General features: G+C 45.6%; 2 protein-coding genes across 3 annotated transcripts in view; one reads left to right on the top strand and one right to left on the bottom strand.

Moving 5' to 3' along the window:
- Nucleotides 1–1,486, bottom strand: part of PCNT (pericentrin) — an 89,116-nt gene extending 87,630 nt beyond the window's left edge. The window contains exon 1 of the mRNA XM_064160412.1: nt 1,303–1,486. Within this exon, the coding sequence (XP_064016482.1) occupies nt 1,303–1,350 (48 nt within the window). The 5' untranslated portion in view covers nt 1,351–1,486. The remainder of the gene's footprint in view (nt 1–1,302) is intronic.
- Nucleotides 1,487–1,836: 350 nt separating this feature from the next.
- Nucleotides 1,837–17,870, top strand: C2H21orf58 (chromosome 2 C21orf58 homolog). Of its 2 annotated transcripts, XM_064167080.1 has the most exons (9): nt 1,837–1,958; nt 8,413–8,574; nt 10,075–10,132; nt 11,719–11,786; nt 12,478–12,621; nt 13,043–13,157; nt 14,535–14,674; nt 16,423–16,595; nt 17,718–17,870. In XM_064167080.1, exons 2-9 carry the CDS (start codon nt 8,515–8,517, stop codon nt 17,731–17,733), a joined length of 774 nt encoding a protein of 257 aa, XP_064023150.1. In that variant the 5' UTR covers nt 1,837–1,958; nt 8,413–8,514; the 3' UTR covers nt 17,734–17,870. The 2 variants fall into 2 exon arrangements, 1 of the variants encoding a protein (XP_064023150.1); XR_010307524.1 differs by lacking the exons at nt 8,413–8,574; nt 10,075–10,132; nt 11,719–11,786; ... (3 more) ...; nt 16,423–16,595; nt 17,718–17,870 and adding an exon at nt 3,579–4,178.
- The last annotated feature ends 4,064 nt before the right edge of the window (nt 17,871–21,934 follow it).

Genomic DNA, 21,934 nt, shown 5'->3' with positions numbered 1-21,934 from the left:
AAAACTCTGCTCCCCTCCCAGTAACAGCACTGGGAAGGGAGAGCTGAAACAGAAGTGCAAAAGACTGCTGAAAAGATCTGCACAGCTCTAAGCTAACTCTGATCCCATTAGTCAGATTTCCAGACAGGTTCTCTGCAGAAGGAGCCATGGTCCTACAACTGGGGAAGAAACTCTAGGAATGATATCAGGGGTGAAAATTCTGTAGCATATCCCGGAGAGATACAATCTGTCCAAATCTGCAAATAACCTGTGCAGCCTCAGCTACTCCCGTCCAGCTATGGTCACCCATCCTAGTCTTGCTGGGATGGAAAGAACAGAGAAAAGCTGTAGCTCCAGACTCACAAGGCTTATTCACCAACAAACTCCCAGAAGGGAAATATGACAATAGCTCAAAAAACAGCACAAGTGCTTCAATGAAAAGTAGTCAGCCGACCAGCTTCTTGAACATCATTACCAAACCAAAGTAAAAGTTTTCATCAAAGAGGGAAGACACATATCACATAGTTTAAGAAGGTAATTACTAAGAGAACATTACCTTTATACATTGGTCACATTATATGACCTCTCCGCATAGTCCCATCAAACTACACCTAAATTGAAACAAACCAACCCAATCCAGTTCTCAATAATCCATCTGCAGATGGAAGGGCAAACAGAGCAGTCACTGCAGTAATAATACACGCAACATCTATTGTTAGAGATTCTCATCTGGAAATAGAGTATTTCCACAAACAACTCTGTGGAATCCTACGTGAAAAAACAGAATAAAAGCTACAAACAAACAAAACCAACACCGCCCAACTGAAAAAATAAAAACCTCAAACAAGAAAAAGAGAGTATCTACGGGAAGATATATACACTACTTCGAGCTACTCTTTGCTCATGGGAGGCAATGTTTACACACTACTGCTGGAACTCGGCAAAGCTTCGAGGCACCCTGTATTCAAGAAGCATCGCTAGAAACGCTTCTTTCTGCCATCGCCACGACGCCCAGGTAAGCCCCTGTCGCCTCTGACACAGCTCAGACCTGGCAGGAACGCTTCAGCACTGACGCCAAGGGCAGCTTCCGACCCCGGCTTCGCGTGTGACACCGATCCCACCGCGCAGCGAAGGAAAACCCGCTGGCGCCCCACCGCGGGGAGGAAGCCCGGAGCGACCAGAGACGATGCCGCGGGCAGCTCCAGGAGGCAGGTTCCCCTTAGACCCTCCCAGCTCGGTGCCCCGCCGAGCAAACCGCAGGGCGTCGGGGAGCAGGCCGGGGCAGGCGCGGCCACTCCCCAAGCGGAGACCCCCTCCTCTCACCTTGGCCCTTCCGGCCTCCACTTTCTGCCTTCGCGCCTCAGCCTCCATCTCCACAAGGCAGGCAAGCCGAGGGCCCAACAGCGACAGCCAGACCCAACTCGCACCCCGCCAAGTGTCACACCGGAGGGGACACAGAAGTTTGGCTCATGGCCGCCTCAGCGCCTTCTCCCCGCCCGCCTCGGCACCGCCACCAACCGCGCGGCGGCGGCAGTCAGGGCTGGCCAATGAAGGAGCAGGGGCTGGCCGCCCCGCCCGAGACAGGGAGAAAGCTCTCCGGATTGGCGGAGAATGCGGCACGGCGGAGGCTCGCCAGCCAATGCCGGCAGTATCCGTTAGCCTGGCCCCACCCACTCCCCCTAACTGATTCCTGGGATAGACAGCGCCGGCGGGAGGCTACTCTCTGCCCCGCCCCCGGCGTTGCTAGTGCCCGCCCCCTCGCAGCAGCCGCCAATGGGAGCGGCAGCGCCCAGCGCTGGGGCTGCGCTGGGTGGCCAGGTTTAAACGGGCCGCCAGCCACGACCCCGCTCAGGGGAGAGACAGCCAATAGGCGGCGCCGCGGGAAAGCTGACCCGGACATGGGCGGGCACCGCTGTGTGCATTGTTTTTCCTTTCCTACGTGATCAATTTCACCCTTCGAAGAAAGAGTGGAAGTTTCAGTGAGTAAACTGTGCAGGAATATTAGATCTAACAGTGAAGAGAGATTCCTGATGCTAATTATGGTCACCTTTTGCTTCGTCATCTCTTCAGAGTTTTTTTTTGCTCTCTAGCCCCGCAGTTAGTGTAATTAGCAGCATCTGAGAAGGCAAAGAAAGCTGCTACGCTCAGAACGAAAAAGTTTCTTCAAAAAAGAGATTGCTGAGAAGCGTTCGGTGGAGCTCTATGGGGAAATGACTCTTTGTTCACCAATATGGTTAGATGGTCAAATCCACTTTATTTCCGTGATACAATGACTGTATGCATTCTAGCAAGAGGCGTGCTCAGCTTAAGATTGGTTACAGTCAGAGGGTCCAGAGTTACATGTAAGGCGTGCATAGGTTAGCTTATCACAACATTCTAAGGGTCAGCCTCCATCGCCACCACTCCAGCCCCTTTGGTTATCTAGTCTCTGCCCACTGCAGCTGTGTGGGGGGTGCTCAGCTGTTTACAGCTCGATTTCCTGAGCTAGCTGGGATCCAAGGATGTTCTCAGTGCAGGTTGCTCATGTTTATAAATTTATGTCCTCGACTGGTGAGAAATTCTTCCACAAGAGATGGCGTTTATGTCAATTTTATTAAACTGTGTACATTTCTTTTAAAAAAATAGTTTTAAATTGCTGCTTTGACACCTTGCTCTGCCTAAGAAATGTAAAAAACTAAGTCATGTTTGTCTGAGTAACAAGGGTTTTTCCTTTTAAATAAACAGCTCATGCATTATAATTTCTTACATCCCTGTCTGTTTGTTAAAATATCAGAGTTTCTAGTGCTAATCTGGTTAAATTGACTCAAGTGGAAAGACCTGTCTCCAGCAGTGAGTCAGCTAGCTGGCAATCAGCTAGCATTAGCAACACTGGGTGCTACTCAGTTTGTCCTTCCAGCATCTAGGCTGGGGTTCTGGACTGTTAGTGAGGCTTTGCTGTTAGGGAACTGAAGCCAACCAGACAGCATGGTAGGGGCACCACCTCTCTTTCTGCAGGGGCCAGTCCTACCTGACTGTAAAAGCAGTAGAAGTCATTTATATCTCAAGTAAATTAACAGCAGTGCTGATAATGCCGCATTAAGATCAGGCTGGTAATGAAATCTTATTGAGAGCTCCGCAAATAAAAGCAGTGTTTGCAGAAACTAGTGGTTTGCTGTTGTATAAAACAACAATCAAAAATATAGTAAATTATTAGTATAGTGTACTTAAGAGGATTCCATTATAAGTATAATTTGCTTCAAATTAGGGTGGCTGTTGTCCTGGTTTGGGTTAGAACAGAACAAATTCTCTTCAGTGATCTTACCTTTCAGCTCAGTCTCTGTTCTAAGTAACTTCACTTTCTGAAACTGACAGCAAGTTTTCCCAGACAGTGTTGCTAGGAATAAGGATGGATATTTCTACCTGGTACCAAGGAGTGGTGTGCAGTCCAAGGTCACTGCTAAAATCTTGTGTGCTGACTTGGGGGTCCAGAGTAAAAGGATGCACCTGTGCATAGGAGCAAACAGTTCAGGTGACCCTGAACTGACCAACTATACATTCCATATATATTTGATATAAGGCATAAGCATCACAAAGTTCAACTTCTTTCTCCTCTTCATCAGTGGTTAACATCTGAGGGAGACTGTGTCTGTTCTGCCTTGGATCCAAAGCTATGAGTTCCTGAATTCCAGAATCCAGCTCCTGAATCCGGTTCCCATCTGCTGCTGTGTCCAGTCTGGGATTTCTGCCACAGCATCAGTAGTGATGGTGACTCATTGCCATTGGGGGATTTGAGTTCAATATTAGTTTTATATATATTCATGTATATTTTGGTATATTGCTATTATTTTTATTAAAGTAGTTTTAGTTTTCCAATTCATAGATGTCTCTCCTTTATTCCTTTTCTCTTCCCTTTGGGAAGGGAGAGGGACTGGTATAGAGCATCTGTCACTCATTTAGTGGCAGGCTCAGCCCTAGTGCTTGACAGCTGTTTTCAGAAATAACAGTAAAAAATCAACATTACACATTGTTACATGACAATGGCATTAAATAACTCTAACTATAAAGTATGTTTAGCTTCAAAATGCAGATGGGACATTATCACAATGCTTGTAACTTTGACACAGTGTAACAAGAGCTATCAACTGTTAATGTGCAGCATTACAATTGGCAGAAGCAGACACTTGTTTGGAAGGAAATTATATGTACTTCTCCATAGGTAATTTTTGTGTGAGTGTGGTTTTCTTTTTTTATCCCTCTACCTCTCATTTAATATATTAAAACACCTTTCTAAAGCTGAAATGATAAAGACTCCTCCCTGTGGAACTAGGGCATTAAAGTTTATAGTCTTCAGAGATTTCCAGGTATGTCAGTTTGGGGTTTTTTTGTATTGTGTTTTAGAAGTCATAGTAATGGAAATTGAGGGCATAAAGTATCAGAATCAAGAAAAGACACTATAGAAACGTAGCACTGGTATGGACCTGACCAGGTTATCTAATCCATTCTTATATCGGAGGAGGGGTCTAACAGTCCTACAAAGTTCATCACAATTGTTTATCTGTGTTGTTTTCCAACAGCTTCTGTGAAGCTTTTTTCTCAGCTGCTCCATCATTTATCTTACTGTTCTTATCAGGTTTTTCTCTCCCTCTTTAAGTCAAACAATTCTTGGCCAGCTTTATCAGACAAACTCCCCACCCTGCTCTTGTTTCCTTTCACTAGTTTAAAGATTGCTAACCTGTCCTCTCCTCACCATCTTCTGACCAGCTAAAGCAAGCCAGTTCTACCAAGTCTCCCTCAGAATTTTGTAATTGTACCATTTCAGTCTTTCTTTTCTTCCCCTAGAGTTTCTTTCCCTCTTAAACCACCACATCTAAAATTAGGCACAGTATCCAAACTCTGACTTCAGCACTGCCAAATAGAGCAGAATAATGATCTCCTGTGAGGGCCATGTAAAACTCATGCTAATCTTTTGCAGAATTAAATTTGGCCAGTTTTGCTCTTCTGCTTCGCCGTGTTTATGTGTGAGCCCTAGTAGACTGTGTAACTGTAGATCCCTTTTGTGTCTGGCTAGCACGTTTCTGGCAAATCATTAATTAGCAGGTTGTAAGACATCCCTAGAGCAAGGATCCCACCGTGACCAGGGCATCCTGTATGGGAAAAGAACCCCCCCTTAGCAGATTTGGTAGAAAGCATTTTTAAACTTAATATTCTACTTTCTCTGGTGTTCCTTTCACCTCCAGCAGATGTTTCTCTCTAAATTTCCTCCACAGTCAGCTCATTTGCTTAACACTGGCACTGTGTTTTTAATGGAATGCTCATACTTGGTTCTTTTTGCCAACCTTTCTTGTAGCCCTCTATTTGTGTTGCAATGAAGGCTCTACAAATTTAATTTCTGGAGGGCACTTTATTAAACCAGTTGATTGTGAGACATCACTTCGATATTCATCAGCAGTCAAAAGGTCTGCTGCAGCCCCATCAATGACTAATAGCTAGCTTGTTGCTGTTGTGCTTGTCTGGAGACACCAACATAGTTTGCTTTGTTATGTAACTGCCTGAATGCTGCCAATAACCCTGGCCACCCCATCACAAATGGGTTTATGAACTACAAAAGTACAGAGATAATCGCCTAGGATAAACACGAGACTCTACAAACATGCATATAAACCCATGGTGTGCTCAAAGGTGCAGCTAATGCAACGCTTTCAGAAAGTGGCTAATAGTGGAAAGGCTGAGCTGTCTGTGTGGGCTCTTGCATTACAACTAAACCATCTTGAATTGTACCTAAACACTGAGTTACAGGATTAGTGAGTAAGGAAAATCTGCTATTTGAGAACAAATTCAATGGATTCTCCTGCTTAGAAAAGAGACACCTGAATGAGAATATGATTCTATGTTTCCATGATTCTAAATCACAGATGGTATGGGGAAAGTGCATGGAGAACAGTCATACAAATTTCACATCATGAATCTGGAGAGTTCAAATAAAAATTTCAGAAATCTAGATTTAAAACAGTCTAAATATATTTTCCCCCTAAGAGTTATGTCAGCTATATCTATGCCCTTTAATTGCATAATTAGGCTTAAGTTTATGACAACTAGGAACTCCTTGTCAAAGACTGTCACAGTTGTCCGAAAGATGAGGAGGTTAAAGATGTTAGAGATAACATGCAAACAATCTGTTGGGTTTTTAAGAAACAAAAATGTACACAGAGCTGTTTCTCAGGAAAACTCCTGGCAGGTGAGAGGGTTCTCTGTCCTGCCATGCCACTCGTAGTATTCTGAGTGACCTGTCAAAGAAAGCTGAGCCCCAGCTCTGACGTAGCACAGCTATTTTGGGGATCCTCACATCTCAGTTTCTATGTCCTTCTCAGTGACTACCAGTCTATATATATTTAAAGACGTATTGCACATGTGTGCTGTATGGGTCACAGCTGGAGGAAGTAATTTGTGCTGCTTCCACACAGCTCCCTAAAAGCATCAGCTGCTCCAGCTGCCAGCAGTGACTCAGATGCAGTTTTGTTATGACCTTCAAATAACAAATAAGGAAGGAACTGTAACTTTGCTCTCTGAGGGGCAGAACTTTGTACTTGGATTCTTTCTCATGCCTAGGTGTTGATTTTGTAGATGTTGCTAATAAATGTTGCCCTGATTTTAATGCTGGTAGGGCTTTGCTGGGAGAGTGAGACACCTCTACAGGTTGCTTAGGAGATGGTGTGCTAGTCTGAAGCTAGCTAGAATGTTTTGGTGAGAAGAATTAGATTATAGGCTGTGAAAAGGAAACAGTGGTGATGTCTACTTCACTCATAGGCTTGCTGAGATGTATAAGAACAAGAACACAAATGTAGATAACAGAGTTTGCTCACTGGTTTTTGGGCTGCACTTCTCTCTATCTAACCTGCCATCTGTGTGACTAATCCTTTTGCTTCCTAACCCCCCTGGCTGATCCTCCAAACTCACCTTGAATGTAAGACGAAGTCTGGGGTAAGGTAGAGGAGTGGGAAGAAGGTGGAACAGTGGTAGAGATGCCCTCCTCAGGACTCCGTTTTGTGGGAGGGCTGTTGTGTTTATGTATTACTTTTTAACTTGTATGTTTCTGTATATAGCTGTAAATATCTGGTTGTATATGATGCTAAGCTGTAAATATAAAGAAATGTGTTCATGTGAAATTCTGTGATATCACAGTATCACAGCATCACCAAGGCTGGAAGAGACCTCATAGATCGTCAAGTCCAACCCTTTACCACAGAGCTCAAGGCCAGACCATGGCACCAAGTGTCACGTCCAATCCTGCCTTGAACAGCCCCAGGGACGGCGACTCCACCACCTCCCCGGGCAGCCCATTCCAGTGTCCAATGACTCTCTCAGTGAAGAACTTTCTCCTCACCTCCAGCCTAAATTTCCCCTGGCACAGCCTGAGGCTGTGTCCTCTCGTTCTGGTGCTGGCCACCTGAGAGAAGAGAGCAACCTCCTCCTGGCCACAACCACCCCTCAGGTAGTTGTAGACAGCAATAAGGTCACCCCTGAGCCTCCTCTTCTCCAGGCTAAACAACCCCAGCTCCCTCAGCCTCTCCTCGTAGGGCTGTGCTCAAGGCCTCTCACCAGCCTCGTTGCCCTTCTCTGGACACGCTCAAGCATCTCAATGTCTTTCTTAAATTGAGGGGCCCAGAACTGGACACAGCTTCATTCTTCAATTTCCAGATTGGTTGAGTCTAGTCTGGGTGATTTTCTTCAGTGGGGGGAAGGGAGGGGGCAGGTAACACCCAAACCATCACAGATGGTAAGCAAAATGATGTTTTACCATAGCCTCTTTACTCTTCTAGTTGTCTGGGCATGAGTTCCATCTCTGCTTCTTAACTTCCTGAGGTTTTAGTTACTATGTGGTGAGGAAATCTCATCAAACGTTTGGGTTTTTTTACACTTTGTCAATGGCATACGGGACTCTGACATGGGAATAAACATTGCTCTCAGAGATCAATCAACAAGATCATAATCTGACCCCTATCACTGGGCTTGTGTTAAAGAACCACTGGTTTTATTTTGCCCACTAATGTGCTGGGTATTTGCTTTACAAAAGGTACATAAGCTTCTACACCTAGAGATTAAGTTGTTTATATTGTAGATTAACACAACAAACCTTGCATCCAGGTTACAGGCATAAAACTCTGAGCTGCTTAGAAGACACAAACAGCATAGAGGGCCAGGCTTGGCAACACTGCTGGGGAAAAGCCATCAACCATTAATAACTGACAAATACCCTGCATTATCCTTCTGGGACTATCACAACCTGCAGCACAAAAATGCATAGAGAGAATTGGCAGTAAAAGCTGTGTCTCTGACACCGTGGCGAACATCTGTACTCAGTTTTTATTTGGAAGGGAAGTTGAAGATTTTATCTTCTACCCTCAATTGCTCACAATCTTGTGCATTTTTTTGTTTGGTTTGTTTTTTTTCCTGCAGAAATTAATCTTCTGTGCAGATTGCGGTGGGGTAAAAATGACCACTGAAAAACTTAGCTTTTAACCTGGTTTTGCCTGCCTATGCTTCCAGAAGACTGCTACAATGACAGATTCTTCAATGGTGGATCACCTGACACAACTGAAACTCAAACTCCTGGAAAAGGTAAGGGAATAACTGCAGTGAGCAGCTTTGCTCTGCTTTTTGATCTTGTGTGTTTAAAAATTAAAGTAGTCTTTTAAATAATCATATTTCTACTGAGATATGAAGGGGATCTGCAGCCAGTTGAAAACCTCTTTCTTTGTGCCAGTAGAGTCATGCAGAACCAAGAAAAGAGCAAGGTGCAGTGGTGCTACAGTCATTTTCACTTCCGTAAATATCATTGTACAGGTTTACATGGACTACAATGAACTAAAAATCACATTAGCATGACTCATTTTAGGGGAGATGTCAGCAGTCTGAGTTGTGATAGGTAAAATTTAGCAGTAAATTTTGGGTGAAGAGGACCTCAGATTGTTTTAAGGCAATTTCATGCCCCTTTTTTTCTCTACTTTCACACAAGATGTGTTTCTGTGAGACGTGGGCAGACCTCTACTGGATGCACATGAGAGACAACACAGAATTCCAGTAGTGTTCTTGTGACTTGACACAATAAGGCACCCAGGGTTCTTTACTCAGCCCTGTTCCTCCCTCCTCAGTACCTCTGACATCCATTAGCGTGGATCTTCTGCTTCATTGTCCTCAGGAAGCCACTTAGAGTTGTCTGGAAGGAGAAACAATTTGCCTGGAGATGTGTATGCTGAAAGAGGCATCTAATCTGTCTCTCCAGTACAGTCTTTCATCTTAGATGCTGCAGCTATTTGAGGTTAAAACTGCTACCAGTGTGGAGTCATGCACAACCAAGAAAAGAGCATCAGGCCAGCTGATCCCTAAGGAGCAAGGAGTTGAGAACAGCAACACAGTCAGCAGGGCAGGTGCCTGGCTGGCCAGCACGCAAGGGTGGCAAGCAGGGCAGGGTGAGAAATGGTGGCCAGGTTGAAAGAAAAAATCTAGTTCTAACAGGCAAGTTTACAGCGATGAGGCACGTCCAAGGCCAGCCTGAGAAGTGTCTGCAGGTTTGGAATAGGGTCAATAGGATCCATAGCCAGTTAAAGGCATGGCTATAATTGGGCTGCAGACCAGTTGCTCATCCAGTTTAACTCAGGCAAGAACTGAAGACCCAGAGCTGAAATTAAAGAGGTTCCTGGGCACATGAGCAGCAGGTGTGGATGGAAGCCCTGGATGCAGCTGGTCAAGGACATGTGGGACTGCTAGGGCATCAAATACCCCAAACTGCCTGACATCAAATTCTTCATATGATCTATCTCTCTGTCTTACAAAATAAATGATGTATAAGTCTTTTGATCCATCATGCTATCAGTTTCCAGGTCTGGGATACCCTGGCTAGTTGGAAGCATGATTCTTTTATCATAACTAGGTTTGTGTGGAGACATTTCACACTTCTATGAACACTTCACTGGCTTTGATTTATCTGTGAAGAAGCACCACTGTCTTCATTTTGGCTTTTTTTCCTCCTTTGCAAACCTATGCCTGTAAGGTAGGTTTGGAAATTGTTGTGATCTTTGCTGTCTGACTTACAACAAGTTCTTGTGTTTTTCTCAATAGAGACTGGAAAATGAACAGGAGAACCTAGAGAAGATGGAGTCACCTCTCTCAGCTGCAAGTAAAAGAGATGCCTTTGTTCTAATATGAAAAGGGCTTAGTGATGTTCTCAGGCATGAGTTCCTCAGTTGGTCACACCAGATGATCACATCTCCTCCTGAAAAGCTGTGTGCTCAGTGGTTGAACATCTGGGTAGCTGAACTTGCTCTGTCTTGGCTTTATGACAGAGACATTGTCTGGAGAGAGGCTCTGAACTTGAATCAGTGCTGCCTCAGCCCAGCCTGAGTATCTAAATCTGTATACAGCCCCGGGGTTGGAAGTAGCAGAAAATGCAAGTTCCTGTGAATCTTGTGCAGTAATGTTAGTCTCTATACTAGTCTCAGTCCTAGTCAGGCTGGTGAATCTTAGCAGCTTTGATGCCAGGAGAATGGTGTTGCTATGCTGTGCAGCTATCTACACTTTATCTTTTCAGTTCCTTCAACTGCTTGCTGTTGTTTGTTTGTGTGTGTGTGGAGGGGGTGTTATTTGGGGTTGTTTGGTTTGGTTTGGGTTTTTTGACAAAGGGATCAACCAGCTGAGTACTGACAAAAGAACTACCTCCTACCTAGATATCCTATACAGCCTCTCAGCTGCAGATGTTGGTTCAGCTGGAGCAAACTACTGGTGATTCTATTTGTCCTAGCTCCTATACCCATGACCAATCCCATGTTGCAGTCCAGCTGTAAGCTTGGCTGAGGTGGTCTTGACAAGAGTACATTACAGATCCAGGCAGGAGGAACACTCCACTGCTAATGATGCTTTTCACTTTTGAAGCTGATCAGCACCGACTCGTGAATCAGAGCAGGACTTGCAGTGTTTAAAAACAAATGACTCAGCCTTTGAAGCAAATTGTTACACTGAAAGAACTGGTCTCAAGGTCTGTGCTGATAAAAGCTGTGAAACCACTTTACCAACACTCACAGTGTACAATACATCCTGACTTTGGTTTGGGTAGAGAGCTCAGGAATCCCAGCATGCTTATGAAATGTCCAAACCCCAGACAATTCCCTGCACAAGCCAGTGAACCAGCTGAAAGCTGATAAATAAGGCAGTTTAAAATAACCTGTATCTTTATCAAACTCTTCCAAAACCAAAAAGTGATGCTTTTCAGAGGAAACTCCAGACATGCCTCCAATGTACCTGAAAATATTCTTTCTTATGTTCATTTCATCAGCTGTATGTAGGAAGAACTGAAAAGGAAGTTGATCCAGAATAAAAAAGAAACGGAAAATCTGACATTCAAAACTGAGTTTGATATGTCACAAAAAGCTTTTTTTACACTTTGTACAATCATACTCCACATGGACAGAGTAGATCTAGAAAATTCCAGGCTGAAATGTTTTTCTAAGCCAGGTGGTTGCGAGGAGCTTTAGAGAATAATCTAAAAGGTTTGTTTTCAGAGCAGCTGCACTGCCTTTGTAGACCTGCTGAGCAGCTGCACCTGTGTGTGTCATAAAGTCATTATCTGCTTGTGGATTTAACAAGAACAGTAGCCTCAAGTTGTTTGTGGAAGGACATGTTTTCAAAAAGCCAATCTCATCGTGTAGGTGCTATAATAGCTCTGTCTTTGTGATCCTTTGGAGATTTAATAGATTTCTCTTCCTGCAGGGAACCGACGTGAGGAAATGTTCCAAAGTGCACTAAGGCGAAGGAAAAACCTCCTGCAAGATCTTAGAGTAAGAGCCCTCTCTGGACAGAAACAACAGGAAGGGCCAGGTTATTTGCACATCCACTGATGATGTGGGTTCTGTTTTCTGCTGTCCCTTACTTCTAGCGTTGGGCAGTATAGAGTTGGTTCCAATTACAGAGGCTGGCCAGCTTCAGGGAAAGGGGGCAGACAGCAGTGTGTATCCCTCACTACAGCTAACAAAGCTTGCACCCACTTCGGTTGGTGGGTTGGTCCTGTTGGTCCTGAACTTCTATATTGTAAACTCTCTGGAGCAGTGCCAAATACAAAGAGTGGCTTTTTAATGCTGTCAGAATTGGGACTATAGTAACTGTTACGTAATCCTAGTCTGTGAAGGGTACCAATCATTAATGAAATGTTTTTCCAGTCCTTTGGCAGTTTGGGTTTGGTTTGGTTTTTTTTTCCCCCTCATTCCTTTTTGCTTGCATTAAAAACTGTAAGGCTTCAAGTCAATGAGAAAAAGCACTTTCCTTAGACTGGCTGACTGCTTCCTTTCATGCAGTGGTCATTTGTGGCCTGCCTGTCAGATAGACATTTCTGCAGCAGTGTTCTTGTGAGTGAGGCTGTGTCCTCCTTGCTGCTGGCTCCCAGGGGCTAATCCCATTTTGTCCAAAGAGTGTAACAGTCCTGTCTGCCTTTCTGTAAGCAAGTTTTCTTTGAGAAGCTACTTGATCTTGTAGGAGCAGCACCTTCTGGAAGAGCTTTCACAGCCCCCTGCACCAGTTGGAGGTCAGTGTCATAACCACAGAGCTGCCCCCTCACATGTCTACCAGATACCTTTTCCAGCTCCCCAAGCAGAGCCACCAAGGATCATTCAGCAGACGGTAAGGATCCACTCTCCCAGGAAACACTGCCAGCACTGTGCCCATCTGAAACAACAGCTGTCTGGGAGATGTGTGGAAACAGACATCCCTCCAAAAAGGAGGATAGGCCTCTTGCTGTTGATGGGACACTTGCTACCTTAGGCAAAATCTAAGGGGAATCATATTACAGAATAAGGCACAAAATCAACAGTGTGAGTGGTGTACTGTAGGAATGAGAGAGCAAGAGGAGCAGGAGGGACTCTAGCCCAGTCATTCACCCAGTTTCCAGTGCACATCATTGCTCACACAGCCCACAGCCTGGGAGACAATGTCCAAAGCCTTACTGAAGTCCAGGCAGATGAAACCTGCTGCTCTGCCCTTCCAAAGGTGAGGGATCTGGCTAAAACCAACCCTGATTTCTCCCTTTTCCTTTCTTTCTCAGATGCCACCTCAGCCTGCCACCATCATCCAGCAGTTACCTCAGCCAGCCCCTCTGATCACGCAGATTCCCCCAGCCCAGCCTTTGTCCCACCTCCGTTCTGGAAGCATTAAGGAAGGTAATGCACTCTCTGTCTAGCGGCCAGCTCCCATCGCCAGGACCAAAGAGGGCAGGCAAAGTGCCACAGCAAGTGCAAAGGGGCACGGTTCAGCACTCAAGCTAGTTAGTGATACACCATTTCATGACCAGGCTGCTGCTGGAGCTGTGGGAATTTCACTCCATAAACAGACTAGAGACCATTTCTGAGAGGCCTTCAGAAAAACCCTCATTGCTAAAACTAAAGAATAAGGGACTAAAAGCTCAGCAAAGCCAGGTCAATCTGGCAGGGAACCTTGGGAAAGGAAACCAGCTCAATGCAAGGCACTGGATAATATTAGCAAGGTCAAACTCATCCAAACAGATCATTCCAAAATTAAGAAACAGGCTTCTAAATTCTGTTCTTTATTCTTTTGTTCTCATTAACCTACTGTTCAATGCCCTCAGGACAATACAGGCTTTCATTATGCCCCATCTTTGAAAACAAGACAGGACAGCTGAAAGTGCTGTTCCAAATATAGCGAAATGCAAATAAAAAGAGCTTGCTTCTAAACATAGGTGGATGCTACTGTGAAATAATACATGAATGAAAATACAGGATGACCTCCATGGCTCAACCTTCAGCCAAAGGTTTCTTCATCTCAGAGAGAAATCTTCAGCCACAAACCAGAAATATTTCTCAGCTTTCTTCACTATATGTGCCAGGATTTAAAATTTTTGTTTATTTTTCACCAAAAAAAACCCCCAAAACCAGTCCCAGTTCATGCATAACATTTCCGAAGCTGATACATGTAGATTAATTTTGGTATGACCAGTTTAAAAAAACAGTAGGAGAGTTGTCTTGGTATTTTTTTTTATCCTCAGTCCCTCCTCCCTTTCCCGCAACACCAACCAAATTATTTCCATTGCAGAGGTCCTTTGTGATTAAGACTCAGAGATCATGATAAGTAGATTTGATATGCATGCAGTGGACTCTCAAGGTGGCACTGCAATATTACTTAAAAATGAGGGAACCTCTGACGTGGAAATAATGCTCATGAGCAGAAACAATAGAGCCCTATAAGGAGCCAGACCATGATGGAGTAAGCAAAAGAGGTCGAGCACTCAGCCCTTCTCTAGCCTGCCAGTCAGCATAGCCAGAGGGGTGGGTCTCTAGGGAAACTAACAGACAGAAGATGCTCAGCAATGGCTCTTTGTAGAACAGAGGAGAAAGAGGAAGGTTTGCATGAACAGTCTTCTTAGTAATAATGCTGATACAACCATGTGTCCTTTTCATTGCTTCATCTTGGTTCCAGTGACTGGTCTGTATGCTGGAGGTCACTTTTTACCAAGAAGCCTCTGCTGCCTGTCAGTTGATAATAGAGCTCTTAATTTCTTCCTTTGGGTAACCTCTTCCCAGATATGGTAGAGATGATGCTGATGCAGAATGCTCAAATGCACCAGATCATCATGCAGAACATGATGCTGAAGGCTCTGCCACCGATGGCATTCGCACAGCCTGCTGCAGCCAGCTCTTCCCCAGTTCAGCATGCACAGCAGGTAACAGTGGAGTCCGGAGGGCATCCTTGCTCACACAAAGTAATGGTTGATCTCCTGGAGAGGGGGCAAGGACTGGACAAAACATGCAGAAAGTCTGGAATGTTTAACAGCTGCATGCATCTTGAAACTCACTGCACCAGAAGACTGTAACTGAGCAGAGCCCAGAGTGTTTTTTTGACCAGGGCAAGCACTGTGACAGGACCCAATAGAAGAAAGTCTTTTCCACAAGTGCAAACTGGATTCAGTCCAGCTCTGAAAATGATCTGGCCTATACAGTTGAACCACTAACAGACTACGTATGAAAGACTACACTGCTGCTGCAGGTTCACTTGCTGTAAACATCAGGACAGTATTTGCATTACAAATCCTGTAATTGGTAAAATTTGACCTGGCAGTTTCAAACGCTCTAGACCTGAAGCACAGATTTTATGATCATACTTGGAGCCCCACCACTGCTCCTGTTCCTGTCTCACTGACAAACAATGGGCTGCTGAGCTCTGAAAGTCAGATCTTAAGGATACTTTGGGTGTGTAAATCCCTACAGGAATTTTGCCAAAACACGTCCAGTGCCTCGTAAGATGTAGGTGGTTTGGAACACATCCTTAGATGCCCATTTCCTGAGCTATTTGTAACAGAGTGCTCTAGCTTCTTAGCATCCTGAAGTGTTTTGTAAAAATGCATTTCTCATCTCTATTTTGTAGCATTTATTGCCTAAGAAGCAAGGACAGTTATCTCTGGGGATGAGGGGGGTGTCCCACTGTTGAATAATTTCCCCCAGTACTTTTTGTACTTCATTTTCAGGCCAACTATGGTATTTTCCCTGTGCTCTAAGAAAGATGTGTTGGGTTTTTTCTCAGGTGTTAAGGTTGTCACCGGGTGCTGAGAAAGTAACACTCCTCCCACGCTTCTGCACTCCTTGCCTACCCACACCTTTCCTACATGGTATTTGCAAATGCACCAGACAAAAGGCTCTGAGCCCTGGGTTTCATGGAGTGGTAGGAAATGCAATCCTCCTCCATAGCCCAGCCCATGGCCTGGAGGGAGTTGATAGGTTTCTGCACCTGCTTGTAACCAAATGTCTGCCTGGGCAGAAAGCCTCCAACTGCAGCTGCTAGCTCTGACATTTCAGGGTGCTGACGTCCCAGGAGGTCACTTGCAGCACAGAGAGGCGTGCTAGCTTGCAGCTGCAGTCCCACAGTGGACTTGCTGTAGAAGTGACAGGCAGTACTGACTTTTCCTCATGTCAGAGCTGTGCTGAGGATCATCTCAAACAGAAGCCCTTTTCTATTTTCCTTCAACTTTGAAGTTTCTGATTTTGAATGTTCTTCCCTGCCTTGCCATGGGGAGGATATCTGAGGTAGACTGTGGTCCTGGGAGAGACAGTAGACTCATCTGCAGGTTTCTGTGGAAGACCTTACATATAGGGTAAGATGGCAGGATGAGCTTGTGTCCCCCTGGTCCCAAACTTCATCCTCAGGCCATCTTGTCACCATTTATTTCCCCAATACGGGCTTGTGGAACAAAGTGGAAGTTGTGGGTTCTGAGTGCCTCTGAAAATCTGTTGAAATCTAGAATCACCAAACATTTCCTGGGCCGTTTGTGTTGCAGCCTGTGAAACTGAACTCTAGATACATGCTGTAGGACTTCTTTACCAGAGGGTGGCCAAGTGGGAACCCAGCCCCTCAGCCAGCAACCCTTCCCATGGGGGCACAGGTTTCACAAATCACTCTTTGTCTCCCTCCAACAAGGACCTGCAGTTTGCTGCTCCTCTGGCTGTGAAAGCAGACAGACCCAGGCTATCTGCAGTGCACCACCACCACCACTACCCTCCCACAGGGATGCTCCCAGTACCCCATGGGGCCTTCCCATCCACATCCTTGGCACATCATTGGACTGATGGCACACTCCCTGCCCTGCCTACGTGAGTAAACAGGCAACTCAACATAAACTTCTGGCTCTTCCCTTCTGCACAGAAAATGTAGCAAGCTAGACCAGACAATCCCATGCCTTCAGAGTTCTTCACTAAGATCACTCCTGAATATTGCATTTAACACATCTGTGGGTTTGAGGCAGGTTAAGTGGTGATTAGAAAGACTCAATGTTGATATATGTGCTAATCAGAAATTCCTGGGAAAAAAGCTCACCACCATTCCCTAAGAAAAAGAGTACTACTTTGTGATAAGCATTCACTTGCACCTGGGATGTTTTACCAAGTGCCAACATTGATGGACTTCTCACTGGGCTATCCCCAGATCTTCGAGCCATCAACAGAGTTCAGCAAACAGCTCCTCCCAGGGCTTACTTGCCTGTGCCTTCCCTGCTGGGTTTGTCCTGGTCAGCTTTCTAGGTATGAGCAGATCACAGTCAGGGCTGCGGTTGAAATAAGGCAAATGTTGGGCAAGAGATCTCCTTGGGCAGGGATCTGAGCTGAGGGAGAGCAGTGATCTTGCTGAGTACACCAAGAGGGGACAGCAAGAAAGAAGACGTGAAAACAGCAGTGCTAGAAAGTTATGTGCTGACACTGATTTAAAAAATGCACATTTCTGGAGTGTGGGGGAGTGGCTGGGAACTTTGGCATGGGGAATCACTGCTTCATTAGTGAGAACACAGATTTGTTTCCATGCTGCAGCTCTTTAAAGGCATTAGTGAACAGAAGGACAGGATAGAGGCAGCTGAATCCTCAGGCACGGGTGACCAGCTGTCAGAGGTATCTGTATAGCCCTCTTTAGCATGGGATTTGAATTCCCAAACAGATTATATATCTAATGAGATTATAAGGGATAAACATTTCAACCCTTTTCACTTTTGCATGGGTTTGTAATCTGTACTGTTAAAGATCTCTTGGCTCCTTGCAGAACTGTGCAATTAGCTGTTTGCAGAAATCGGCAAAAGAAGACCTTGTCATGGCTTTTAAGCTGTCTTCTTCAGCTAGCTTCAACCATGGCTTATGATATCAAACACATCTACACTTTCACAGCTGCAGCAGGCATGCACAACTGACTATTTACCAAACACAATAAAGTATTTTTTGTTGTTGTTGCAGGTGGCCTACCTTCTGACAGTAAGTGTTCCTCTACACGTGGACCATAGCATTGCTTGAGGCCAACCTGTACTTGAACAGTTTCTAAATCATCTGAATGAGAGACGAGTATCTGTAAGACTGCACATTGTTGGTAAAAGGAGTGAGAGAAAGACTGCAGATGTTCAGAATAAACGTACCATGCACGTGTAGCCTACTTACATATTTCTGCTAGTTCAGTTGTTTCCTCTTATCTTCCAAGTACTGTGTCCAGTTCTGGGCCCCTCAATTCAAGAGAGATGTTTGAATACTGGAACGTGTCCAGAGAAGGGCAATGAAGCTGGTGAAAGGCCTGGAACACAAACCCTATGAGGAGAGGCTGAGGGAGCTGGGGGTGTTTAGCCTGGAGAAGAGGAGGCTCAGGGGTGATCTCTTTGCTGTCTACAACTACCTGAAGGGACATTGTAGCCAGGTCTCTTCTGCCAGGCAACCAGCAACAGAACAAGGGGACACAGTCTCAAGTTGTGCTGGGGAAAGTATAGGCTGGATGTTAGGAGGAAGTTCTTCCCAGAGAGAGTGATTGCCATTGGAATGGGCTGCCCAGGGAGGTGGTGGAGGCACTGTCCCTGGAGGTGTTCAAGAAAAGATTGGATGAGGCACTTAGTGCCATGGTCTAGTTGACTGGATAGGGCTGGGTGCTAGATTGGACTGGCTGATCTTGGAGGTCTCTTCCAACCTGGTTGATTCTATGATTCTAAGCCCTGACCACTCACCCTCAAGCAATCACACCTGTTGTGGGTTTAAGACTGGCTGTCTTGACCATTGAGTACAATCTTCCAAGGACTGGATGGCCCCAGGAGGTGGACACTGGAAAATGTAATCTTCTGTTATTTCATTCCCATCAGCCTGCATCTCCCTTCCCTGTGTAAATTGGCTGCACAGTCAGCTTCAGCCCCTTTCCCCCTCTCCCTGCTGCCAGCACACAGAGCTGGTATCTCTCTGGTATTTACAGGGCAGTTGAGGCTTTTGGCTTCAAGTGGCCAGGCTGCAATTCGGGCCTGGTATAGGGGGGAAGCAGGGAGGCATGGGGGGGGGAAGCAGGGAGGCATGGGGGGGGGCAGTGAGGCCTGGGATTGTGGCGTGGTTGATAGGGGGAGGTTTTTTGGTGGTGTTGGTCTAGTAAGGTTTTGGAAAATCCTGTGTTGGAGAGAAGTGGGGCAAGGCTGGATAAGAATTCTGAGTATGTTATCCAGTTTTGTGCTGTTGGATATAGTTGTGAATAGTACTTCCATGTAAGTTGCTAATTCTTTCCTATCCTGTGTGGAGCATTTCTCTTTACTCCTTTGGGGAGGGTTAAAAGAGCTCTGTCTGCTCTCTAAAACTATGACAACATCTCTTGCCAATCTTCACAGAGTCAAGAAAACCTATCCCTAAGTGCCCTTCAGGCCTGGCAGCCCATAGCAGCCCCTGGGTATGAAACAGTAGCGCCGGCAGTGTTACCTGAGCCCTTGCAAACGAGTATGGCTCAGCTCCGAGGCTGGGAGTCCCCTTCCTGTGCTGAGGAAATGCCCATCGCAAAAGGGCTTGCTGAGTCCTGGGGAGGATGATGCAAACGAGCCCAGGACACTTGATTGAGGGCTTGGTAGCCAAATCTCACCAGCCTGAAGTCTTGCCCCCCTCAGAGCTTTTTGTTTTCGCTCCCTCACAGACATACTCCTCCTACAGTAACTACCTATCCAGGCAATTAAAGATAAGCAGGAACCATCGAAACGCAGTTACCTGCACAGCAGAGCAAAATCTTGGCGCTGGGGTTGCCTGAAGACCAGCACTCTGCCCTACCTGTGTGAACAGGCTTTGCACATAACCCTCAGTGGAGAAGAACAGAAAGAACTCCGCTGCGGCACTGAGCGGGCTGGAAAGCTGCGGTGCGACGCCCGGCGGCGGCTAGCTGCAGTACCCAGTTCCGCCGCAGGAGGGCTCTGGCTCTCGCTCTGCCCCAGACGCCAGCGTTTGCAAAGCTGCCCAAGGTTTGCTGAGCAAAAAGCTGCCGGGAACCGATTTCAGCAGCCTGGCACTGTCCGTATTTGTTTCACCATTCCTCAGCCTTTCCTTCATATTATCATGGCTTAGGCTCGACTTGCAAAAATAAAAACCCCGTGGTTCTTCTTGGCATGCCTTATTCTTCAGCAACATACATCCAACACTTTCCCCTTCTTTTCTTTTCCTCTTAATTTTCAGAGGTCAGGTTTTAATCAGAGCCTCTCAGGGTTCTTTGTTTTAATCTCTCTCATCAGTCCAGTTGCATTTAATGCAGAAAGATAATTAATTAGTGTAGTAGTGCTTTCTCAGTGGCATCCTACCTTCACCTAGCTTTAAAGTAGAGAATATCTTCACTTTGGTTTTGCCAAGTGCAATTGTGACTGAATCTGATGAAGATAAGCCATGAACCTTTTTTTTTTTTTTTTTTTTAAATGAGGTTACTCAGAAGAAAAGATACTTCCCTGTGCATAGATAGCTCCTGGCAGGCAAAGCCAAGGCTGATTTGCCAAGAAATAGTCAGTAGCTAATGAGGTAGGTTTAGTGGCAAGAAGCTAATGCCTGTCATTTGGTCTCTTCTTCCTAGTATCAAGTGATAGAAATAGAGGAAATAGCCTCAAGTTGCACCAAGGGGGGTTTAGATGGGATGTTAGGAAAAATTCCTTTACTGAAAGGGTGGTCAGGCACTGGAATAGGTTTCCCAATGAAATGGTGCAGTCACCACTCCTAGAGGTGTTCAAAAATGTGTAGACATGGCAATGGGGGACATGGTGTAACAGACACAGTGGTGTTAAATTGGTGGTTGGGCTTGATGATCTTTGAGTTCTTTTCCAACCTTGATGATTCTGTCATTCTATGGTCTTGGAAGAAAAAACTTTCACTCTGTGGCCCATTTAGTATACTACACAACGCTGCACATCAGTGAATCAGGTGCTTTCCCACATGGCAGTCCCTTCTGCCTCCAGAGCAGGTACAAGGACCACAGCTAAGGCTGCCTGTGCAGAAAGCAATATTAAAAGACCATCTTTAGTCACACAACCCTCTGCTCTGCTATCCATGGCAGTCCATGAATTAATCGGTCCACCTTAATGTGCTGCTATCAAATTGGTAAGACAGGCTGGTGGAGTAATCTGGAAAGCCTACTGGACAAATATGTAAGGGGTGCTGTGAGGGATATTTCCAAATAATAGCTGTCACTGCTGGAAGCTAACAGTGTGCCATCTGTGCTGTCAAACAACTAACAGATAACTTGTTTACTACGTAAAACTTACTCTTTGCCCTCTCTGCTCTGTTTTCTTTCCTCTGTGTGTGTGACTATCGGATAGTGTGGATCAGTTCACTGCTGTATAGATCAATAGATCAGAGAAACCAAATGAAGGGTCTTCAGTGGTAATTCATTTGCACATAGTGCCTGGGCCCATGGCCACTAACAGCTTTAATGACCTCAAGCAGCTCCAGGGATCCCACCTGGGATCACTGTCTTCCTCAAGGTCAGCACTCCCACTTAAGCTTGAGCCTGGGACTGTTTTTGGGTCTTACTCACCTTGTCCTGCATGTTATTTTCTTGCATGGCACTGCAAGTTGAGACCATGGCATGATGAGGCACTTGGTTCCTGTTCCCTCAGGAGCAGCTGGCCCTTGCTGCACTGGGATCCAGGACATGCAATGGAGAATGGTGCTGTGCTTGTACAGGCATTTGGTCTTGTTCTTTTGAGACAAATCTGCCAGATTGGGCTGTGCATTGCAGGTTTAGTTCATCATTTTGTGCAGTGCTGGCTCAGCAAGGCACTTACTCCCAAGGATCATCATTCGATATGGTGCACATGGAGATGTCTCCTTACAGAATCATCCAAGCCCTGCAAAGCTACTGTGGGTTAGGCATGGATCCTCTGTTTCCCATTGCACTTCAAACCACTCAAGCCACACACAGCTTCCTTGGGCAAAAGGTGTCCTTGCAAATGTGAGCAGGGCCCTGGGCAAGCAGTGTGGTTCACATCTCACCCTTGAGAGAGTGCCCATAAATCTCCAGGAGTTACTCTGTGTCATCCCATAGTACCTCTGCAAGGCACCTGCAAGAGCTCAATAGATGCAAGTATTCCTCCTGCTCTGTGCATGTTTCTTTAAGACGTCCCTGAAGGCTGCAGATTGCTCTGCAATTTTCAAAAGAGGCTTTTTAATAAGGCCTGGCTGAATAGTGTCACATT

This window comes from Pogoniulus pusillus, chromosome 2 (genome assembly GCF_015220805.1).
Source record: "Pogoniulus pusillus isolate bPogPus1 chromosome 2, bPogPus1.pri, whole genome shotgun sequence".
In the NCBI taxonomy this organism is placed as follows: domain Eukaryota; kingdom Metazoa; phylum Chordata; class Aves; order Piciformes; family Lybiidae; genus Pogoniulus; species Pogoniulus pusillus.
Note: the sequence above shows the minus strand (reverse complement) of the source record. Positions and strands in the feature narration are given on the sequence as shown.

What these genes read in the sequence shown, in the direction of transcription:
- C2H21orf58 (XM_064167080.1), top strand. Translation starts at nt 8,515, where the DNA reads ATGACAGATTCTTCAATGGTGGATCACCTGACACAACTGAAACTCAAA. An exon ending in TTCTGGAAGCATTAAGGAAG is followed by an intron (nt 13,158 to 14,534) that starts GTAATGCACTCT and finishes ACCTCTTCCCAG; the next exon opens with ATATGGTAGAGATGATGCTG. An exon ending in CAGTTCAGCATGCACAGCAG is followed by an intron (nt 14,675 to 16,422) that starts GTAACAGTGGAG and finishes CCCTCCAACAAG; the next exon opens with GACCTGCAGTTTGCTGCTCC.